This window comes from Ursus americanus, chromosome 9 (assembly GCF_024610735.1).
Source record: "Ursus americanus isolate L20-20 chromosome 9, mUrsAme1.1.p, whole genome shotgun sequence".
NCBI classification, from domain to species: domain Eukaryota; kingdom Metazoa; phylum Chordata; class Mammalia; order Carnivora; family Ursidae; genus Ursus; species Ursus americanus.
In genome coordinates this window covers 25,398,530-25,422,931 of record NC_142135.1, presented here as the reverse complement: position 1 = coordinate 25,422,931, position 24,402 = coordinate 25,398,530, and the positions used below count along the sequence as shown (strand labels likewise).

General features: G+C 32.6%; 1 protein-coding gene across 4 annotated transcripts in view; it reads right to left on the bottom strand.

Moving 5' to 3' along the window:
* Positions 1 to 24,402, bottom strand: part of CSMD3 (CUB and Sushi multiple domains 3) — a 1,146,349-nt gene that overhangs the window by 251,783 nt on the left and 870,164 nt on the right. For all 4 annotated transcript variants that reach the window (XM_045805628.2, XM_087864412.1, XM_045805629.2 and 1 more), the window contains 3 exons: positions 11,854 to 12,045; positions 4,203 to 4,341; positions 757 to 944 (listed from right to left, as the gene is read on the bottom strand). In XM_045805628.2, coding sequence (XP_045661584.1) covers positions 757 to 944; positions 4,203 to 4,341; positions 11,854 to 12,045 — 519 coding nt within the window. The remainder of the gene's footprint in view (positions 1 to 756; positions 945 to 4,202; positions 4,342 to 11,853; positions 12,046 to 24,402) is intronic.

The following is a 24,402-nucleotide window of genomic DNA, read 5'->3' as shown; positions in this document are numbered from 1 at the left end:
TGTTGGATGGTAGATATTATGAAGTTTGTTTTGTTACTCTGTATAATCTTCAGTTATTGAAAATATTTCATAATGAAAAAAGGCGAAGTAGTAACAAATCCAAAATATGTACTTTTAGTACTCAATTGATAACTTGAGATAAATTATCAGTATATATATACATTTTTGAACTCAATTATTGAAAAAAATTTAAATTTAAACAACTAAGATCTATTTTTTCTTATAGAATAAAAGTTAAGAAAAATATATTTATAAACATCCATAAGCATTGTAATTCATTTAAATACTTTCAGAAATATTCTAAAATATTATAATCACTAGTATATTTTATTCTCCCTATTCCGAATATTGACACATTTAAATATCTTTGGACATTTTCTGAAACGTAATTATCAGTATACTTTGTGCTCCTTATCACAGAGAGTAGTCTCTGAATAAAGATGAGTGAGTCTTCAGTCTCCAAAAAATTTGTTGTTGTTTTTTTAATATTTTGTGGTCTTAGCCAACTACCACAGTGTACTAATTGCTAATTTGTTTGCCTGATATATTTCCTTTGGTAGTAATTAGGGAAATGCTAATTTCCTTCTCACTGATAGGAAAAGTCTACAGTGAGAGCCCTTTTATAAGATGAATTGTAGGTAGTCTGCATTAAGAAATACACAGATAACTAACCGCTGACAATGGCCAATACAGAATTATTCTCCTGTATAAAATACAATCTAAATCATGCTGCTGAAATCAAATGTTCACATTTACCTTTATATTCTAAATGAAATCCAGTGTAACTAACAGATCCATCACTCCGAAAAGCCAAATGCATAGTATTTGAGCTGCTTTCTATTCTCTCTGGTAACTTGCTGTCTTGAAAACTTCCAATCAGTGGGCTATTACTGTCTGGTCCATCATATATATAGAGGAAGTCATAGTTAGGTTCTATGCTAAAACTAAAAAGAGAGAGGGAGAAAGACAGAAAAGGAATTTGAATGATTACTGCTAAGGTGTTAGACGTAATAGTCAATAATCATATATTAATTCAGTCAATCTCTTTAAAAATAACAGATCCTGTCAATAATAAACTAAGTTGAAAATTTACCTGGCAACAGCACATTGAATATGAATATCAAAGCAGTGAAAAAGAGAAAAGACATCTTGATATTTTCAAATATTTCTAAGTTGTCACTGTGTCTACAGAGAATACAAATGATAGTAAGGCAATTTCTAATGAAAGGTTACTGGGTTTGGAATCAGAAACACAAGTTCAAGCCTTGCTTCTGCCCTTATTAGCTACATATCCTTATGTAAGATACTTTATATCTGTAAAACAGGGAGGACAACATCTATTTTAAAAATTTTTCATCAGATATTTTGCATCATGAAAATGCAACCTCTTTTTTCTTTGTCAATGATACTATTTGACTTGAACTTCAAAATTTACAAGCATATTTGCTGTTTAAAATTCAACTCTACAGATATCCAATTCAAGCAAAACTTTGAAATACAAAATTTACATTTAAATTACTCAAATGAAGTCCTGCACATTGTACTTGGTATTCTTTTTCCTGAAAGTAAATACATTTTCTTCTTTTAGAACTTGATGTTAAGAGAAATCAAACGAACACCGTTTGTCAAAATTAAATAATGTGTAACTAAGGACATTTTAGCATGTAAATTATTCAAATCAATATTTTGATATTTCAGATTTGCCTTAACAACCTTCAAAAGAATGAGAACTGTCCCATAATGATTATAGAACCAAAATATTTAGAAGCCAAAGACATACAATCATTTGTCTATTACCTAGCTCATACTGTAGCAGAGAAAAGGATGGGTCAGTAAGAAAAATCAACAAGTTCACAATATTAAACAAAACCAGTAAAGCTTGCAATTGTTAAACAACTATCAGTGGAAAAACTATCTTGTCAGATTTTATCATCTTCGCATATAAATAAGAAGCTTGTTAGGTAAGAAATGGTCTTTCCAAATCTACTGGGTATATAGAAGTTAAATTTCCACAACAATTCTAAAACCTTACGTATGCACGTATAAGGAATAGGAATCCAGCTAGTGCATAAATAGTAGTGAAGAAAGACTGGTATAATGCAGGGATTCCAAACTTTCAATAAATAAGGGGCCCCATAACATGAGAAAGTTAGGGGACCACAACACTGTTCTATTCTGTTTAATTTATTCAGTATCTATCTTCATTAAGTCTAAATCAATTAATTACTCTTAAAACCTTTTGGTGGATACAAGGCCTAAATTTTGGTAATTTTTGCTATAATATAGCAGAAATCAGGGGATAAGGCCTAATTTTGTTACTTACTACCCTTCTTCTGGGGTAAAGCACAACCTTTCTGAAGTTCATTTCTTTCAACATTAAGATTTAATGAGTATTACAATTTCCTTACCTATGTTACTGTTGGCAGAATCACTAGAAGCAAGTGCTTTATAAATGATATAGCCATATGTATTATCCTCAGAAACCCGAAAGCCTACTTAACAATGGATTGAAGCCCATTTCTTTTTAGTTTCTAGTTTGGGTCTAAATAAGTATTTCAAAATATTGCTTTGTAACTTTAAAAATGAGAATAAAACAAAGAAGTCGGTTTTTTTTTTTTTTTTTTTTTTAGGAAATTTCAGAATCTTAACTGTAATGACTATTTCTCCTGAAAAAAAAAAATGGAGAGTACATTCTAATAGCACATTCTATTTTATAAGGCAGTTTCATAAATATTAACTTGGTCTTGTCAATAATCCTGTAGTATAAGGAAGGGATTATCATTTCCATTTTCTCAATGAGCACACTAAGGCCCTGAATGTCAGTGATCTCTCCAGGGTCACATAATAAATGACACAGCTAGAAATCAAATCTAGGTCATGCATTTCATCTAATACAGCCTTCTACCACTCATTTATTAACTAAAATAATTTTTTAAGTCCACTAAGGCCAGTATCATTCAAATTGACATTTCTAATGTCTGTACTGCCATTTCCTCAACTGTAAAAGTGACTATAATAACCTCAACAAGTTGTCTTATAACTGAGTCCGGCCATATAACTAACATTATCATCACTGTTGCTGTGTTATTACTAATTATCAATATATTGCTACAAATTATAGAAATAAAAAGTCTGTATATTGCACTTTTACAAATTTTTATGAGTTCAAATTGCTTTTAGACCTGGTTTCAATATATTAGAAAAAAGTACCTATTTAACCTTAACATTTTACATAAATACCAAGCAGCTTGAACCCACCAGCAGAAGGAGAGGTTATGTTACTAGAGCCAATGTACATCAATGGACACTGTAGGTTAGGAACATTTCTACTTAAAGAACTCTTTGAGTTGCTGATACCTAACCCCTCCCATTGAAATATTACGGGATGGGGTTAGACCAGGTTTTGTGACAACAGCTCTAAGTTCCATGTGAAGAAACAGGTTCATTATAAAAAATAACCTACCCGAGGTAACACAGATATGGTGGCAGAGTTTGAGCTCGAAGTCAGCCACCTTCTTTCCCACACAGAAAGCTGAATCCTCTGCTACTTCAGTACTAAGCTTACCCTGCAATCGACATTACTAACCAACAAATGTAAATTCTGGAACATTCCCATGTAAAGCTCTATCATGAGACAAGATATGCTGAGAAATCATATGGGAATGATTCATCTCTCCTCTGTCAGCTTGACTTAATGAGATCACCATAAAAATAACAGGTAGAATACATGTTTTCAGAAGCTGAATGGTAATGCTGCACATATAGGTATTTAGATGCTACCAGAAGATTTTGGGTGGCACACAAACAGGAGGAAAAAATCCCGGAAATATTGACCTTTTAATCTTGATGTTTGGGAAAAACTGAATTTTTTTGAAGCAGAGATGGTAAATACAGGGAAGAGAGGAAAGGTTATAAAGAGATCACATTTCATGAGAGACAATAAACCACTTGAGCTTTAACCTGCTTTCTCTACACTGAAATCTGAAGAAGATGCTCACCCACTAGCCTTCAGAACTACATCAGCATCTATACTATTACACGAGGCTTTGCAAACTGCTGATTGCAAAACATTACTACGGGAATTAATGAAAATTAATTAAAATGTCATATATAGAAATAAAACTTGGCCTAGCTTCAAAAGCTAAGGTAAAATGGCAGGAAAAGATTTTTGTTTTTAAATGTGGAAATGTACAGGGACTCACCTGATAAATGCCAAGGAGATAACATAGTCAGTGTTGACGGTGATAGTCCAGTCACAGTCCCTGCTATGGGGATATGGATGAGGGAAGTTTGGTGAAAGAATAAAGCCTGAAGATCCTGTTAAATTGCCTCCACAGGGTGCTTTAATTTAAACAAACAAACAAACAAACAAACCCTTAAGTGATTAATAACATTTATTAGCTATCAATATTTGTGTAAACACTTCTCTAAAAAATTCAGAAGATTTCATACATATCTGACTTTTTCTAGTATTGGATGGTTGAGAATGCTGTATTGTCTTTCAAGAAAGACCATTAAGATATTAAAGACATATGCACATAGTTACATTGCATTTAGCTTCTTCACTGGCTTCAAAAGACAAGAAATTACATATGTACTTCCCTCCCTTTCTAATACTATTTTGTTTCATGTAAAAGATAAGCATTGAGAAGAAGGGTATAGGTGGTTTTCCCATGGTTGCTAAGAACAAATATGAAGCTTTCAGGATAAAGTTAGAAACAAAACAAAGCAAAACAAAATCTCTAATAATAAGTGGAATAATGGGACATGAGATACTCGGCTCATTTTCACATCTTCCCTGGCACTTTTTTTTTTTTAATGTATTTATGGAGGAAGAGTCTTTGACCATAGTGAATGAGTGAGAATGGATAATTATCTGTGAACCTACAGCACTTTACAATAAAACACTCTTATACTGAATGTTACCATATCCCTAAATTTTAGTTGTCTGACTTGTTGATGAAAATAGACATATACTACAGTTACTACAGCCCCCAAACAAAGGTTTCTGTAACACTTCGAAGAAAAGGCTCCAAAACTTGTCAGTGAAATTCAAAGAATATATTCTTTAAGGGATTATTGTTGAAGTCTGTGTTTAACAGTTTATGATAGAAAATAATGTATTATATATAGAACTGACAGCTTCAGAAAAAAAAGAGCCATGAAAATAGGGAGGACCCCAGTGGTGGAGTTGGACAGTGGGGATATATGCGCGCGCATGAGAGAGAGAGAGAGAGAGAGAGAGAGAGAGAGACAGATTCAGATCACGTTCTCATGATGTCTCAGACATGTAATCAGCACACCAACATTCTTCTCTTATCTGCGTTTTAAAATTATAGTTTTCTGAAATAAATTTTACCATTCAGTTGTAAGACATTTTGGATTCTTTTGACAGCATCCAACTGGTTTTGGAGGAAGGAGAATTTTGGTTCTAGCAACATTTCAGATCTCTGTTCTATGCAAAATCATCACTATAATTTGGTAATGTCTGCTATCTAAATTACGGATGTCCGCTAGTACTTTTCTCCATGCCCCTCCACTACCCTTGCCTCAGCAACTCAGTGACAGTAGATAACCTCAGCCCTCAGACTTAATTTATTCACCACTGCTTACCTATCATCTGCACATCTTTGTGGATCTTATCAAATGATTAGACATAAGTATGTCAACTTTCTGTAGTCTTCTATCTTCAAATTTCAATGTCTCCTGAATATTTCTCTCTACAATCAGAGGATAAAGATTCCCTCCTATTAATCAGGATAATACCCTCAACCTGGTCACATAATCGCTCTTCCTTCTCTGGAATCTTGGTTCATTATCACCTTCAATCTCTCTGGCTTCATCCCCTTTGTCCACAGACATGTTCAGAGGTCTTTCATCCAAAAAAATAAAACAAAGTTCCTTATGACCTATTTCTTTTCACTGTTTTTTTCAACTAAAAATGTTGAATTTTACCTGATGATTAAGAAATGCCCTCACCCTTTTGTGTTTGGTTAAATGGACTTACTGTGAGGAACCACCCTTCCCCATATGACTGAGATAGAACTCACTTATCTGTATTAGACAGGACCCCTTAAAGAAATCCCCATATTTTCCTGTGATAAGACCCTATAGAGTCCCATTCTTTGACTCGAACTATTAGCTGAATTCACTCATTAACCAGAATAAGAGGCTTGTAACCAAACTTTGGTTAAGCTTCCATTTTTCCTCTGAGTCCCGGAACTTTGGTCCACCCTCAGCCTTGAGCCAGCCCACAACACCTCCTGAGGACAGGATGGACGTGGAAGACATCATTCTCTGCTCTACTGATGGATTGAGCCACCCTTTCATCCCATTTCCCTACACCTGGTTCTTTCTAACCTTATATACTCCACTCTATACAAGAAGAATCCCTTTTGCCTAACTCTTGAGATGCTTGTAAATCTTACGGTCACACTATTCTCCCTATCACAATGGTTTCCCCCACAATACCCACACTGTAATAGTTCTTTATAAATAAAAGTCTCTCCTTATTTACGATTTGTTTTTTCTTTTACAACTAAGTTGTTCGAAAAGGAATTCTAATCTCATTGGCTCTTTCTTCACATGGGTGCTGTATTTACTTATAGGCAGACTAACATGATTAGCAAAGCAGGTCACCACCAGGAAAAAAATCTCCAAGAAAAGAACCAAAGTATTCATCCTAAGAAAATTAAGGTTTAGAATTGTTTTTCTTTTAAATTATGTTTACAGAGACACAATAACCATTCTGTTGCTTATGGACTCTAGATGGCTTTATTAGGTTCTTCTCACCTCTCATTCCCTCTCCAAACATTGCTATCTCCCTTAGCCTCCTTGTCCCCAACACAATCACTTCCTAGCCTACCGTGGAATGACTTTTGTATTGATTCCTTTTATTTTTCTCATCATATCTGTATCCTTTCTTTGGGGTTGCCTTTCACCTTAAATTCACTCTCCTTGTTGGAACTCCATTTCTAATTTTCTTCTAGTGTCTTTGTAAAGACCTCAGTTTTATTGCTACATGTGTCTTCTTCTACTTCATCTTATAATTTTAGTATTCTCCTAAGTTCTTTCCCTAGTTATCTCTGATTTCTGCTCTGTTACATTCTTCCATATTGACCATATCCAATTTTTTAATTCTAAGCCATATGCCCAAATGCTCACTAGCTATCTCTACCTGATAGCCTATGGGCACATCAAACACAGAGTATCTGACATATCCAAATCTCAACACAAATTTGTTCCTTCTTTTGTATTTCGAAGTTGTTTGATTAGTGCGATCATCCGCCTAATTCCCAAGCTGGAGGCTTAAGATTCTTCTCTTTTCCTTGCTGCATCCATGTGCCAGTTCATCAAGAAGCACTACTAAGACTCTACATTATAGATCCTCATAGATATATTTCAACCTATTCCTCTTTCCTTCCCTGCTACCATATTTCTAGATCTGATTCTTACCTGCCTCCTGAATTATTGCAATGGCTTCTTGTTTCCAATGCCTCCAGTTTCCTCCAATTCATCTTTCTCCCAATAAAAACATCTAATTGTACTATGCCTATGCATATAATTCTGCAGCTATTTCACATTGTCTACGTGATAACGCCTCAACTCCAATACAATTTTAATGACCTGACTGTTGCAACCTTACCAGTTGCATCAACCACCGCTCTAGACACATAATTTATACTCGAATACTATCAAACTACTTCTAGTTCCTGGCACTTCTATGCCTTTGCCAATGCTATTCATTTCTGCTGAAATGTTTTTTCTCTTCTACATGTAGAGAACCCTTATGTTTCAAGATTTGTCACTGCCTCCCGAAGGTTTTCCTGGAAATTCCCAGCCTGGACTCTACTTCAGCTCTCTTCATCTTTCTCTAGTATGCACAACAACCTCTATCTCCATCATTTCCCTTATCATATGTACTTAAATATTACATTCAGGTGTCTGCATTCATCACTAATCTGTAAGCTAAAGAGTGTTTTGTATGTTATTTTAAACCTAGGATTCAGTACATACTACACATTCCATGAAAGTTTTTAGAATTGCTAGTGGCTTCTTGTATTGATTATGAAAATACAAAAAAAAATGGGGAATGACTTAACAATCTAATCTGTAGCTGTGTATTTTGATTAAATAGCATATTTTGCCTTAAGAACTTATAAACTTATATGAATTTGAAAAAAAAATTAGAAAAATATATGTAATAATGGCAAATGTATATATGTCTGTATATATATATAAAAGACAAGAATGATAGCGAAATGTACTCTGTGTTATTTTTTTTCCCACAAACTATCATAGTGGGATTATGTGTAATTTGGGGGAGCCTAGCAAAGCAAATTTCTTTCAATTTTCCTTATCTTTCACAGAGAACACTGGTCTTTTCTTTTTTAAGATTTTATTTTAGGGGCACCTGGGTGGCTCAGATGGCTCAGGGTGTCCTGGGATCTAGCTCCGCATCGGGCTCCCTCTCCTTCTATTGCTCCCCCTGATTGTGCTCTCTCACTCTCTCTGTCAAATAAAACAAATAAAACCTTTTTAAAAAAAAAAAAAGATTTAATTTTATTTATTTGAAAGTGAGCGAGAGAGAGAAGAGGAGCAGGGGGAGGGGGAGAAGCAAACTCCCCTACGGAGCAGGGAGTCCAATGTGGGGCTCAATCCCAGGACCCTGGGATCATGACCTGAGCCGAAGGCAGACATTTAACCCACTGAGCCACCCGGGCACCCTGGTCTTTTTCATTGTCAGAAATCATATACACCTGCATGTGTCCATATATATGTTTATATCCTTTATCATAAAAGATGTAGGGAATTTTTTAAAAAGATATAGGAAAATATATTACATTTTTAAAGTATCTTACTGGATATTTTCCATGATCATACTATAATTTAGGCATAAGACCATCTAAAAATTATTTTGATTCCATTATATGTTATTTACCAGAGTTTTCCCAATATAGTTCATTGTTGCAGTTGATTTTAGAAATCTACAAAAGCCACTGAGACAAGTAGAGATATTATCTGACGTGTATATCCCAAATATTGAGTAAAGAAAATTTTGCTTTAAAAATACTAAATTTTGAATAGCATTTGGAAAATACATTTTTATTTTTATGCATCTAATCATCGAGCATCCAGAATAAGATTCTCCTTAAGTTAAATGGATTTATGAATTAAATTTTTATTTAGGTTCCATGGAATTCTGACATAAATGATTTATTCTGAGTGTCATTTCTCAAAAGGCAGTTACACAGGCAACTACTGATAACTATTTTCCAATCTTCTTAATTTTTTCCACCCCATTTAGGTTTATTTGTGTATGCAGACTTTAGCAGCAGCCCACCCACCCCTAATGTCTTTGTTATTTACCTTCATATCTAGTGCTACTACTTTCCCTCTGGCAATGTCAAAGTAATCTTCACACTGTCAATTTTGTTGGAATGAATTCTATTAACTCTCTTAAAGATGACGTCCTTCTATTTGGTAGTTGCTTAAAGGCTAACTACTTCTACATGCAAGCAAAATGCTTTATACTCCAGGGTCTGAGACATAGACTTATGGAGTTTCTAAAAAGTTCAGGGTTTAATCTTTGGCATAGTATTTCCAATCATGGAGTTCTTTCTTATCAGTTTCAGAGGTCAAGATTTGTGCAGCCTTAGCAATTTTTCAGACTTTTTTTTTTTAGGTTATTTTCTTCCTCAGAGAAGCTCTAATGCATATCTTCTCCTCAAGCTATCTTTTCCTACCAAAAAATAATACACAGCACCATAATCCATAAAAATACTTTCCACAACCGGCTCAATTTAAGAAAGATTTAGTGTTTCACTATTTTTTCCCCTAGAATTAGGACGTGCAAGCTGAAGTCTTGTCTACAAATGGAATTTTATAATAGCCTATCACAAACCTCTTTCATCCTTTATGTTTTGTATTTTAGTGTTTTCTAGAATTTTAGTGTAAGGCTGTTGGGTATTTTAGGATTCTAAACATAATAACACTTGATATTATATAGCCTTCCGGTAATTCTAATAAGCAACACCCTTTAACTAGGTTGAGGACTTAGAATAAATCATAACTTCTATAGTAAGTCTGCAGTATTCTATCATTTCTTCTTTACACAAAGATTCTCTTTATGAGATAGTCAAATTTCAATTGTTTGGAATGTGGTGTTTTAATTTAATTGGATTTTTTTAGTAAACAAACAAATGAAAAGTTCATTCTTTTCTTTGAAAATGTTTCTTAACTGTATTTCATTCCTTGTTTTTATAAGTGTAGTTAAGGTAAATATGAATTAATCAATGCTGATGGTCTAGAATCTTGTGGTACATGAAGAGCAACATAAGTGTTACATGGAAATAATAAAGAGTAAAGGGGAATATGGCTAAATTTGAACTGGCTTAAGCTATGTCCTTATTTTGGGCCTTTTTTTGAAGTTTCTTTAATAAGCTTTTTTCTTGTTATCTGTCTCATTTTCTATTCAAGTCTAGAACCATCATTACTCCCTGGCTTATTTGAGCCTTTAGATGTGTCTTGCTCTATGCATTAAGTGTTTTTAAAATGCCAACATGTAAAATATGGAAAATGTGATGTGAAAATATAGACTTTTTTAGCTTTCATTTCACTAGAAAGTAGGTTCACAAGAACAGGGAACTTCTCTGTTGTGTTTCACTGCTAAATCCTCTATGTTTAGAACAATGCCTAGGACACACTGAATGACTAATGAATTTGAGCTTGCAACTCTTGCATATGAAGTTACAAGATGGGGTAAAAATAATCCGAATTGAGTGTTTGAGTTTGTTCCTTTTCTGACTGAGGTACTAAAGACTCTTCCTATTACCATGTGATGCAAAAAATCACTATGAAATGATTACTGAAAATGCATTTATGATTTAGGTATATGTGAATAAAAATAAGGTTTTGTTTCCTAAATGTGATAAATTTGCATATGCTGAATGCTATAAGAAGTACAACCATGAACAATGAATAAATGAATATGGAATCTTCTCTCAAGTTGCTTATAGTATAGTAAGAGCAAATATGTGAAGAAATAAAATTTTCAGTAGAGAGAACATACTTTGGTCAAAATCTATTGTAAATTCAAGATGACACCGGTTCTAAAATGCTTGAGGTAAAATGTTTGAGATTAGACAATTTTAATTTTAAAAACTTACTAATTAAATTTTTAAAAGATTATATAGCAGGTTTTATGGTAAAGGTACATCCCTCTAACTTTTCTCAGACAGGTAGAGATATACTCTGTATCTTAATTCTAGAGTCTAACGTGGAGGATCAAGAACAGAGCATGGAGGCAAAAGGCAGACACTTGGAAGTATGAACCAAGCAGCTGCAAATCCTTAGATTATCAGAATAAAAGCATATTTTAATATTCATGAGTTGAATATAAAGTGAAAGCTTTGAAACTAAACTCAAACATAAGTTTTGATAAAATTTTCTTTCTTACAGGAAATAGCTATTAGAGACACAAGATGAATATGGCCCATTTTAAATGCAGAATGTGAATCTACTCTTTAAATTTTAAAAGCAGTGGATAACTACATTTGTAAAGTAGATACTGCAAAATTGAGACTTTTCAAGAGCTTTAATTCTTAACTTTGTTTGGGAGGGGGGTCAGGATCTTCAAACCATTGAGAATCTAATGAAATTATGGACTCCTTCCTAAGGAAAAAAATTACGATCATTTAACATTTTGTGCATTTTTTGGGGGGGGTTCATAGATCTTTGAAATCTTAGATCCTGTATAGAACCTATTCTAGAATATTGTTCTTAATGACATCAATACCCATTTTATATTTGTTTTATACTTATATAAAATGTTAATTGTTCTTTAATTCATACCTATACAGACTGGTGGGCTGGGCTGCCAGAAGTATCGATTTTCTACCTGAATGCAGGTTATTCTTTCCTCTCCTTGAAGCTCATATCCTGGGTCACATTGAAAAATGACAGTGTCCCCAGGTTCTCGTCCATCCCCATTTCGAGTCCCATTCATGGGAACTCCTGGGTCACGACACGCAGTGGCAACAGAACCTATCAAAAGACAGAAACAAGGCTTTAGTTTTGATGCTACCAAAATCAATTTCAAAGTTCCAGACTTTACAGTTTAGAACACTCCTCATATCTATATGTTTTAGAAATTTAACTTAAAAAATATTGAGCCAATTTTTCAATCCCTACACAGAAAGATAATTTTAATTGTTTTTTGTTAATTTGTGTGCTAACTTGTTTCAAGAAGGGGCATGACATTTTAGTAGTTAAACGATTTCCTGAAAATTATTAGATGCTCTGTGAAAGACTGTGCAGAGGATGAAAAGAAAGCCATGGAGAGCTTTCTCTGCAAGGGATCTATTCCATAAAGGACTTGTATAGAATATAGAAAGAAATCTTAAAACTCAAGTGTGGTCACGGGGGAGGAAGAAGAAAAAACATCCAATTAAAAAATGGACAAAAACCATTCCAGTGAAGAGGATACTGGATGATACACAAAAAGATTTGTTCAACATCATTAACCATTAGGAAAATGCAATTTAAAACTGCAATGAGATATTACTATATACCTATCAGATCAGATAAAATACAAAATAAGATCACTGAATGCTGGCAAGGTTCTGGAGAAAGTGAAATTACTCATGCATTGCTGTTGGGAATATAAAATGCTATAGCCACTCCAGAAAGCAGTATGGTAGTTTCTTGCAAGACTAATGTGCTTACCATACAGTTCAGTAATTACACTCTTGTGTAATTTATCCCAGAGAGATGAAGACTTAGGATCAAATAAAAACCTGAACACATATTTATTCATAGACGCTAAAACGTAGGAACAACCCAAATGTCCTTCAACAAGTGAATAATTAAACTAACTGTATATTCATACCATGGAATATTACTCAGTAATAAAAAGGAATGACAATACACATGACAACTTAAGTGGATCTGAAAGGAATTATGCAGAGTGAAAAAATACAATATCGAATGGTTACATACTGTATGACTTTACTTATGTAACATTCGTGAAGAGACAAAATCAGAAAGTTGGAAAACAGATTGGTGGGTACCAGAGGTTGTAGGGGGAGGGGATGGAAGGCAGTGACCACAGCTATAGAAGATAATATGAGGGATCCTTGTAATGAACTGTACTGTGTCTTAACTGTGGTGGTGGTCATACAAATCTACATAGAGCTAAATAAACATATACACACAGAGATATATAAAACTCATAAAATTTAAATAAGATTGACAGATTGTATCAAAGTCAATTTTCTGGTTGGGATATTGTGCTACAGTTATGCAAGAAGTTGTCATTGCAGGAAATTGGGTGAAGAGTATACAGGATCTCTTTATTATTTCTTACAACTGCATATAAAGTGTCTAAAATTAAAAAGTTAAAAAAATCATTAGAGGAGAGCAGTATGAGACCATAGGAAAGTAACTGTTCTTCTATACACAGTCTATGACACATTTAATAATAGTTAACTCCAATTATTCAGGTTAATGGAACAAAGTATTATTTTGAATTACCATTAAGTAGATTTACCCTAAAGCATATGGCAATTAAGTATCAAGACATAGAAGCTATTAAAATTTCCATTTAAACTATTATTAAACTACAATCATAAATGTAGGATTCCACACTTGTATAAATTATTTTTTAAATTGCATATTAAATAAATGACACAAATTGCTGGATTACAGACACATAACTGATATTCACTCATTCATTCACTTACTAACTTAATATATTCCAAGCATTGTGCTAGGTTCTGGGAATATAAAGAAGAAATGAGCAGACACAAAGAGAACTGAACAGACTTCAAATTATTTTGCATAGTGGTGGTACCAATAAAGAGATTCCACTATAAACATCCTGAGCGTGTAGGCAGTTACATAGATACATAGGTAGGTAGAGATAGATGATAGATAGATAGATGATAGATAGATAGATAGATAGATAGATAGATAGATAGATTCATCAATATTTCAGTTAATCTATCTAGTAAACTTATAGCTCATCTAATATATATACACAACAAAGAAATCAGAGAATCTACACACGGTATTGTAATGTTCTGATTCTCAATATTGTATGGGAATCAAAAGGAACATATCAATTAAAAAACTGGGAAAAAAGGATACTGGTGGGATGTTAAGCCTGACACTGAATAAAAAGCAATAACTCTGTTAAGTGTTCAACTCGATCTCATTTCAGGTCCTGATCTCAAGGCTCATGAGTTCAAGCCCCATGATGGGCTCTATGCCCAACACGGAGCCTACTTAAAGAGAGGAAGAACAAGAAGGAGAAGGAGAAGGAGAAGGAGAAGGAGAAGAAGAAGAAGAAGAAGAAGAAGAAGAAGAAGAAGAAGAAAGAAAGAAAGAAAGAAAGAAAGAAAGAAAGAAAGAAAGAAAGAAAGAAAAGGGGCACATAGGTGGCTCAGTCGGTTGAGTGTACAACTCTTGGTTTTGGCCCAAGTAATGGGTCCTGAGATTGAGCCCTCTATCAGACTCTGAGCTCAGCACTGAATCTGCTTGAGATGCTTTCCCCCTTCCTCCCACTTCTCCCCGTCACGTGTGTGCACGTGTATGCTCTCTCTCTCTCTCAAATAAATAAAATTTTTAAAAATAAAATAAAATGCTGTAACAAGAAAAAATGATCATTCATATATGCATATATAATATACATATATTTTGTTTACTTTTTCAGCAGACTAAAAATGTTAATTTTTAAAGGGTTATAATTTTAAAAGGGTTACAACACATGGACTGCAAATATAATTTTACTAATCACTTAAATGAAACAAGACCTATGTATCATTATATGTATAATCAAAAGTCTTATAGTTTTGCTTCATTTTCCTGATAAGGTAATGTTTCTGAGCAGTGACTAGGGGTAGGGATTTTACATATATAATTCCTTGAATATTCCTAACAACCGTATGAGACAAATGTCATTATTATTCTTATTTTAAAGGTGAGAAAACTAAAATTTAGAGAGACTAAGTAACCTGTCCAATACTACAAAAACTAGAGAGCACAGAACCATGATCTGAACGCAAATCTCTCTGACTTTAGAACCCAAATACTTAAATGTTATACTAGACTGTCCTCTTCCACCTGCAACTGTTCTAGAGATGCAATTTTTCTCCTCAGTAAAATAAAATAATAAACCCCATTAAGAAATTATGGAAAAGGTAGGGATTATCTCAATAAACATAAAAGCTAGAGCTGGCATAAATTTGAACCACCCTAAAAAAATATTAAATCTACCTTCACAGGAGTTCTTTTTGAAACAGTTGTTTTTAGTTTTTAATAACAAACTCATACTAGAGAATATTGAGGGGTAGGGACTTGGTTCCAATATCCAAGTGAATTTGTTCTGTAATACCCATGTGTCCCTTAGCAGAGCATCCATAATGCATCACAGACTCTGGACAATTTTGATCTTCCAATATTGATAGAGATGTTCTGTGAAGTATTTTTGTAATAAACTGAGTCATTAAGGATTTCTTGAATTGCTCTGGGATAGTTTTCACCCAAACTAAACTGATATATGTATTGGTTTTACAATATATTAGTGGGGAGTGATGTTCTACATACGAGATTTACATTTAAGATGCATTTATTGGAAAGAAGTGACATAAATATGAAATGTGCTCTACTTTCAAAGTGAAAAATATAAATGACATAAATTTATAAGATAACTTCATTATTTTTTTGTTGTTGAGGCTTCCCAAGCACTGGAGTCTGTTTCTGCAAGAAACTTGAAGCCTCAAATGAACATTCTCAAAAATAAAAATGTATAACTATGTTAGAAAACTATATTGAAATAGAAGCAGTAAATACAATTATGCCTTAGGGGGAAGAAAAAGATGTTTTTGCTCTATTGTCAGATTTACTGTGCTTAAAGTGAAACCAAGTGGCTATAATAAAATGACTTCTATATTGCAACTAATATATGGTATGTGAAAATATGCATTTGTCTTTGGGTCTGGTCAACTTGAAGAAAGAGAGGTGGTGAACACATATTGTTCCTTTTTCTCTCAATTAATAAACAAATTAGGGTAAAATTTTAAAGCACAATAGAGAATGATGGGGTTTAATGAAAGACTGAAGATTTTTTTTTTTTTTCCTGTTGGAATTACTTGAGTTCTAAAAGCAATTAGTTAAATACACACAGGAACAGTTATTTGGTGTGAATACTGTTGTCTTATTCTCTTTATTTATTCAAAGTTCAATCTCCATACTGGCTATACTCTGTGTTTGTGGACAAAATTATAACAATTTTAGTATCAATCATTCTTGTTTTCTGTATTGAATTGAAGCTATAGCCACTGGAGAAAATAAATAACCACTTAAGGAGACATACTGTATCTCCTTGGGAATTAAGAGTGAAATAATCTCACATAATTAGGATAACTAAAATAGCACTTACATAATGCTAGAACTTAATAAGGTATTAGTCACATATATAAAAACAGATTGATAATTTTTATTTGATATTAATTTTTCACTTTTGTGAAACATAAAATTCTCAGAATTTATAATTATTTTCTTTTTCTTTTTGTTATATAAATTTTAAGTAGATGTTTAAGTAGTAGTCTCTTTATTTTCCTATTCTGGAATAATATGTAGGGTGTTTCTATAGAATAAAGACTTTTGTATTTAAGTGCTTTAATTAGCAACTCTTTTAAACAAATTAAATATATATATGTCAGAAAATAATATACTTACCACCAATGTATTAACATGAGTGATTTCTATTTATTTTCTTCATTTTTTAAATTTAAATTGCTTCAAATTTAATTGATGAAATGAACAGCTGTATTTGTTCTATTATGTTGAAGTTTGTCATTCATTCCTGATTTTTTTCTAACATAAATATGTAAACAGAAATTCCAGCAAAGATAAAAGTCTTAACAACCTGGTGTCTCACCTGTAATGATGTCATGAAATGAACATTCTGGAAATGGCACATAATAGGCTATTTATATACATGATATAACATCCAAATATAGTTTAGATTTAACTTACAAGAATTTATTAAATTGATAATGAGAGATAACTGCCCTTCCTTGTTTCCCTCCCCTCAAAAGGACTGGCCATTTATATTTCGGTTACTCTAGAATTCGATTCATCAAGTGGCTACTGTAGATTGCGCTCCCTATACTAGCTGACTATTTCATAGAAATGCTAATAGTCACAGGGAAAAAGTATATAACTAGAGTATGTGAATAGTTAATATTACTAATATGTAATATTTTTGGACACTATCTTTTCAAATCCTATGTTATGAGCTATTTCTCATTTGATTGAGAAAAAGTCGCCCAACATTACACAGTTATTTAGGGCAGTTAAAGTGGAAATGCAGACATGAGAACATACTCAAGGGACATTTCTTAAATAAAAACGATAGAGATTTTGAAATAAAAAATGCTTAACACGTAGACTACATTATAAACCTTGAATGATATGATTACTTAAAATGAAATTTCTAAAATAGGTTATTAAACTTTAAGTGTCATTTTAAAATCAAAAGAGCAACTATCTATCATTCCAATGGAGCAGTCCAAAAGACAATACATTTACAACATTTTACTTTAAATCTAATTAATCAGTGTTTTACTAAAAACAACTGCACAGCTATCAACATACCTGTCTTAGCCACAGGTATATATTGTGTCAAACTAAATAAAGTCTGTGTATCTAAGAAAGAGATACAGTTAAACATGAAAAAAATTTTATTTAGAAGAGATTACAATAAAAACTGATGATTCCTGTCTCTATTGAGAGCTATATTGTCCCTAAAACACCAGGCTAAAGGCTAAGTTTATACTCTTAAGCTAAAACACCAAATTCTTATGAAGTATTATTATCATGCCCATTTTTTAAGTGGGTAAACTGAGCCTCAATGATGTTAAGCACTTGTTCTTAACAGAGTGGGGATTTGAATTCAAGAAACAACTTTAACCATTATAGTATATTGTCCCAGTAAAATCCTATGCCATTACCAGATAAAACAAAACAAAGTCATGTCCTACTAAGAGGACTTTTACGGTTGTTTATTGATAAAAGAATTAGATCTAGTTTTAAATGGAAAGGCAGAAATATTGAGTAGCTTATAATTCTTTATTGCAACCTGCTAATATTTCACCATAAAGGGAAGCAAAAAAGACTCTAAGTTCTTTTCATAGGTTTTATTAAGAACAATAGAAATGCAATCTAGCTATATATATGCCAGATGGTATTCTTTAATTACAATACTAAGGACAATCTACTCCAATTGATTTTTTTTTATTATTCTCTCCCTTCTTCTCATCCTCTTTTGCTTGATATCACCCCTTATAGTTCACTGAGAGAGTAGAAGCAATAAGACAGGTATACCTTCATTTTAGCACCACCAAATCTATCAGCCCCCTGGTGTCTGCACCTATATTCTCTGCTTCCTCAGCGATCGGAATGGAGAAGGTGTTTTTGGTCTACATAAGGTCAACCTTAGTTCTTGTGCTGCTGGTATTAAACTCTCTTTATCTCTCAAGGACTTTATTCCTAAACATTTCTTATCTCTTCTGAATTACCAGTTCCTCCTTCCTCAATCGTCCATTCCCAATAGCATACAGACATAACTTGTATCTTCCATCTTAAATAAACAACAAAACTCTCATTACATCTCCATCCTCTTCCAATTATTTTCCCCATCTCTCTCCTTTCTTAATAGGAAACCTACTAAGCTTTTCTTCTGAGGGAGGTATCTATACAACTATTTCAGTTTCATCATCAGCCTCGTATCTGGTATATTCACTAAACTGCTCTTGTGAAATCTAGCTGCCACATTCAGTGGTAACTTCTGTACCTTCTTTTTTTTTCCGGAAACTTCTCAGCAACATGTACCACAACTGATCGTTCACCCCTTCCTTCTTCAAGCACTTGTTTATTGGCCTCCCAGTCCTCAGACTCTGCTAGTTTTCTTTTGGCTTATTTGCTGTCCTTTTACAGTATCATCCGCTGTTTCTGTCTTTTTAACCTGATGACTGAGGGCTAGAACACTCCAGGGATTAGTGCTTAATGTTATGCTGCCTTTTCATACAATTTCCTCCAGGATAACTTCATTTGACCCCACGGTTTTAAATATTCTTTTTAGCTTAATCCCTCCCAAATTTATATATTCAGCCTTGATGTCTCTCCTGAGCTCCAGACCATGCTATCCAACTGCCTATTTAGCTCCTTTACTTGGCTATCTAATAGACCTTTCAACTTACCATGTCCAAAGCATTCAGAAAATTATAAACTCTTTAAATTTTCAATTTTTTTGGAAAGAAAACTGTAAAAAATCTTCTAAAATTTCACCTGTGTATATATTTTTCCTATGCTATTGATGTCAATAAAATCAAATAAATACAAGTTCCATTTGGAAACTAAAAATTTCACAAACTTCTAATTTATTAAAGCATCCAGATATGAATACTTTTTTTGGAAATAAATTCACCATGAAAGTTAAAAATCACTGACATAAGAAATAAATTGAACATCAGCAACAATATAAAGACTTATAATATTTACTCTTTTTAAGATAGTGATTTTACCTTATATGGTAGCATTTGACACCACTAAGTAGTACAGCATATGACTGAGTTCTCAACCTTGTTACAACTCATCAGTGCTATAAACATACTTCTGACTTCTCATTTTATGTGTGCTTTAATCTAAATGAGAGTGTAATTTAATTAGAAATATGCAGTTTACTTAATACATACTTTACAATCCTAACCAGTGCATATATAGATTTCAAGTACAATATGGATGATAGCTTGAACTATGATTCAGAGATAATATCTGAATGACTATCTTAGTGACCTTGGGCAAATTAATGTTCTAGTTTTCTTACTGCATTGTTTTCTACAACAGGGAATAAATACACTAAAATCACTCATAAGTTCCAGTGTGTCCTTTCTGTTCAGAAAATGGACACTTTGGTATAAATATGTTTATCTCAAGACCTTTCAAAAAAGAAAAACCTAGGATTTCATACAGTTGAATAAGTAATGTTATCAGAAACAATGGTAAGAAAGGACATTGATCCTATTGCACTTGTTCCCTGAAGTTTAGCTGCCTCATCTGTAAAACTGGCATAGTAATATTTTACTGCCTGATTTAGCATCAGATATAATCTTAAAGTTATTCTAACAGTTATGTTACATAATCCTATGAAAATATCAATTATGAAATGAATCATTAAAGAACAGGGGTTTTGTATGTTTTTGCAATATCAGGAGACTTCGGCAAGGTCATAGTCCAAATGGGGTATTCACAAGGCCTTACCTTCACTCTCCTCTTCCAGTTTCATTGCCTTATACTTCCGCATTAACCAAGAAATGGCACTATATTTTTCACTTCACTATCTATAAGGAAATCAAGTTGGGTAATGGGAATATTTCATCTGGAAGGAAATTCCATCCAGAGTCAAATCAATCAGAAAATATTTGAAATGCAAATGGTAACCTAGAGGTGGATTTCACCCTGGAGTATTTTGCCCTTGATTGAGCTCTTGCTTTGTACAAGATCCATCAATTTTATAAAGAATGTTCAACATCATTATTAGGCCTACACTCTGCCAGCTACTCAGTAATGTGGCTATCTTTAGAATTTCATTATGTTTCTAAGGATACACCTAATGATATGGCAAGTCAGGTTAAAGTAGATGGCAGCATGACAGAGACATTCCCATCAACCCAGGAGGGAAACAAAGCTGCTAATGTATGGGATGCAAAAGGAACCTCAAAGCCAGTGTTGTAATATACTTCTAAGAATAAAGAATTTTATTTTAAAAAAGACATATTCAATTATTTCACCAGATAATTACTGTGCACCCACAATGATCCAGGTATTATGCTTGATATTGGAGATATATTTTAACAAGACAACACCTCCCTACCTTCATTGTGGCTTATGCTCCAATATGAGGACAAAAGTGGAAATAAAATTACTGATACAATTTCTGTGAAATCGTAAGTCATGTTAGGGTGATGACCCAAAGTTACCTATACAGGAAACTGATTTTATATATAAAAATTATAAAAGATTATACAAAAGTCTAATTTGAAATTGAATTCTAATATTAAGGTATCACTAGAAGTAATAAGCAAAAAAGAAAAATCATACAAAATGGTTTTACATTATTTTTAACTGCCAGTATATAGTATCAGTGCACTTCTGTTTTACATTGTTAAAGATTTCCTATTCAAGCAGATTCATTTAACCTTTGCTGAGTGCTAAGTACCAGGTGCAGTGCCAATTTCTAGGAATACAAATGTTAATATGATAACATCCTTGCTCTTCAAAGGAACATAATCTAAGAGGGACAGCAGATGTGTACATAGCTTTAATATAATAAAATGGGTATTAAAATCAGGTGACTTTTTATCATTCAAACTTTTCATTCTCTGGGAATGAAACAAAAAGTTAAAATTAATTTGTATAATTAAAAATATGGATTGACTAGCAAAATTGGTATTATATTGATGAGCATTTCAAAGTACTTATCCATACAAAAACTGTTTTTAAAATAATATCTAAAAAATCCCACATATTTGTACACAAAGAAACACATTCTTTATATAGATTATCTAAACATTAAAAATAATGTAATCAAAATAATCATTTGTGGTACATATGCACATTTTTAATTGGTTTCTTACCCATTATTTAGTGCCTTTTACTCTTTAATATATTCTTTTTATTAATATTGTTAAATATATTTTTAATACATTTAAAATTATTGGCATGTTCAACTGATGTCTCCAAAGGCCATACTATTTTTACTCAAGAAAAGTTTCTCTTTATAGGTGTGGAGATATCTGGCAAGCTTGGGGCTAATTTTTAAAATGGAGGAAAGTTTCAATTTGATTTTTTTTCATAAAGCAATGTACATATATTTAAGCTCAAATATTTTCACAGATACTGAATTTTATCTCTTCTCAGATACCTTTCTTTGACAAAGATTTTTACAATGAAAACTTGTCAAACAAGTTTTCTTAAATTATGACTTTTTTTTTTTTTTAAGTAGGCTCCACACCCAGCATGGAGCCCAATGCGGGGCTTGAACTCACAACCCTGAGATCAAGACCTGAGCTGAGATCAAGAATTGGACGCTTAACCAACTGAGCGACCCAAGTGCTCCTTAAATTATGATTTTTTAAATATTCACTTACAAACTGTATAATTGTTTTTTTCCATTTTATTCCATTCCAGTAAAAAATACAAATGTAATACAATTAAAAATAAGATAGTTTCAAATTTCGAACAAGATAGTGTTTGAGCTTTCACAATTTTATAGAAATGGTATTTAAATGTCTTCCTGATGCTAAACTTTGTTGTTGATAATTGTAATTCACCAAAAACTGCAAAGCTGAAGATCTTTACCACTCCAATAACACAGTATTTTGACTAAAGATTTTCAACTGATTTAATGAAAACCACATTTAAAGGTTTCATTTTCAAAAAATTTCAACACCATAATAGAGCATTTTGGTTGAGTGTGCAAAAGAGTGCTTCAGAGATGCAAACCTTTCAAAGTCTGAATGAGAATGAGCAGCAAAAAGAGAAAATGGTACTGACATACTCAAGTTTACTTATTTATTTTTGAATCAGCATTCCTGTCACACACACACACACACACACACACACACACACACACAGATGTAATTCAATTATTTCACTGTATATAAATATATCTGTAAATTTTAACATTTTTATTGTGATAAGTAGCATTTGCTTGGTCACAGTTATGAATTATATGTACACCATAACCTATTCTATTTCTATTCCTTTATTTTATGAGAGCTTTGTTTTTATCATGAGGCTATTTACATCAAAATTTGTATTTGCATTTTTATAACAAAACAAATAACTATATTTAATATTAAAATTTTAAAATGTGAACTTTGTCTTATTTAAAACATATTTAAAAGATAATTGTCTGCTTAAAGTTAAAAAAAAAAAAAGTACTGTGGTGTTAACACATATAGAAGTGAGATAAATGAAAACAACAGCCCAAAGGACTAAAGGGGAAATGGAAATACACTATTGTGAGGTTCTAATATGAGAAGTGGTATAATAGAATTTGATGATACGTTCTGCTAAGTTAAAAATGCATGTTATAAATATTAGAGCAGGTATCAAAAAATGTATAACTAATACATTAAGAAAGTGAAATTAAGAAGAGAAATCCTACTTAAAGTTGCATCGAAAGGAATGAAATACCTCAGAATAAATTTAACCAAGGATGCAAAAGATCTGTATTTTGAAAACTACGACACAAGAAGGAAAGAGACTGAAAAAGACACAGATAAGTGGAAAGATAGTCTGTGCTCATGGATTGGAATAATTAATATTGTTGAAATGTTCATACTACCTAAAGTAATCTACAAATTCAATGCAATCTCTCTCAAAATTCCAATTGCATTTTTCACAGAAATACAACAAATAATCCTAAAATTTGCAAGGAACCACAAAATGCCCTGCATAGAAACACAATATGGAGAAAGAAGAACAAAGCTAGAGCCATCACACTTCCTGACTTCAAACTCTATTACAAAGCTATCATAATTAAAATGGTGTGTTATCGTCATAAAAACAGACACATAGATCAATGGAACAGAACAGAGAACTCAGAAATAAACCCACACATATATGGTCAATTAATTTACAACAAAGTAGCCAAGAATATACCATGGGGAAAAGACAGACTCTTCAATAAATAGTGTTAGAAAAATCAGACAGCCAAAAGCAAGAGAATTAAACTATCTTATATTATACACAAAAATTAACACAAAGTGGATTAAATATTTGAATGTAAGACCTGAAGCCATAAAACTCCTAGAAGAAAACATAGGCACTAAGCAACTTGATGTAGGTCTTGGTGATATTTTTAAAAATCTGACGCCAAACGTAAAAGAAACAAAAGCAAAAATAAACAAGTGGGGCTGTATCAAATTAGAAAGCTTCTGCACAGCAAAGAAAACCATCAACAAAATGAAAAGGCAATGTATTAAATGGGAGAAAATATTTGCAAATCATATTTTTGATAAAGGGCTAATATCCAAAATATATGAAGAATTCATATAACTCAGCAAAAAATAACAACTAAAAAACAAAAACAAACAAAAAACAATTAAAAAATGGGCAGAAGATCTGAATGGACATTTTTCCAAAGATGTACAGATAGTTAACATGCACAGGAAAAGATGCTCAGCATCATTAATCATCAGGGAAATGCAAATTGTAATCACAATGAAGTATCATTTCACATCTCTTAGAATGGTTATTATCAAAAAGATCAGAAACTATAAGTGCTCTCAAGTATGTAATGAAAAGGTATTCTTTGTGCACTGTTGGAAA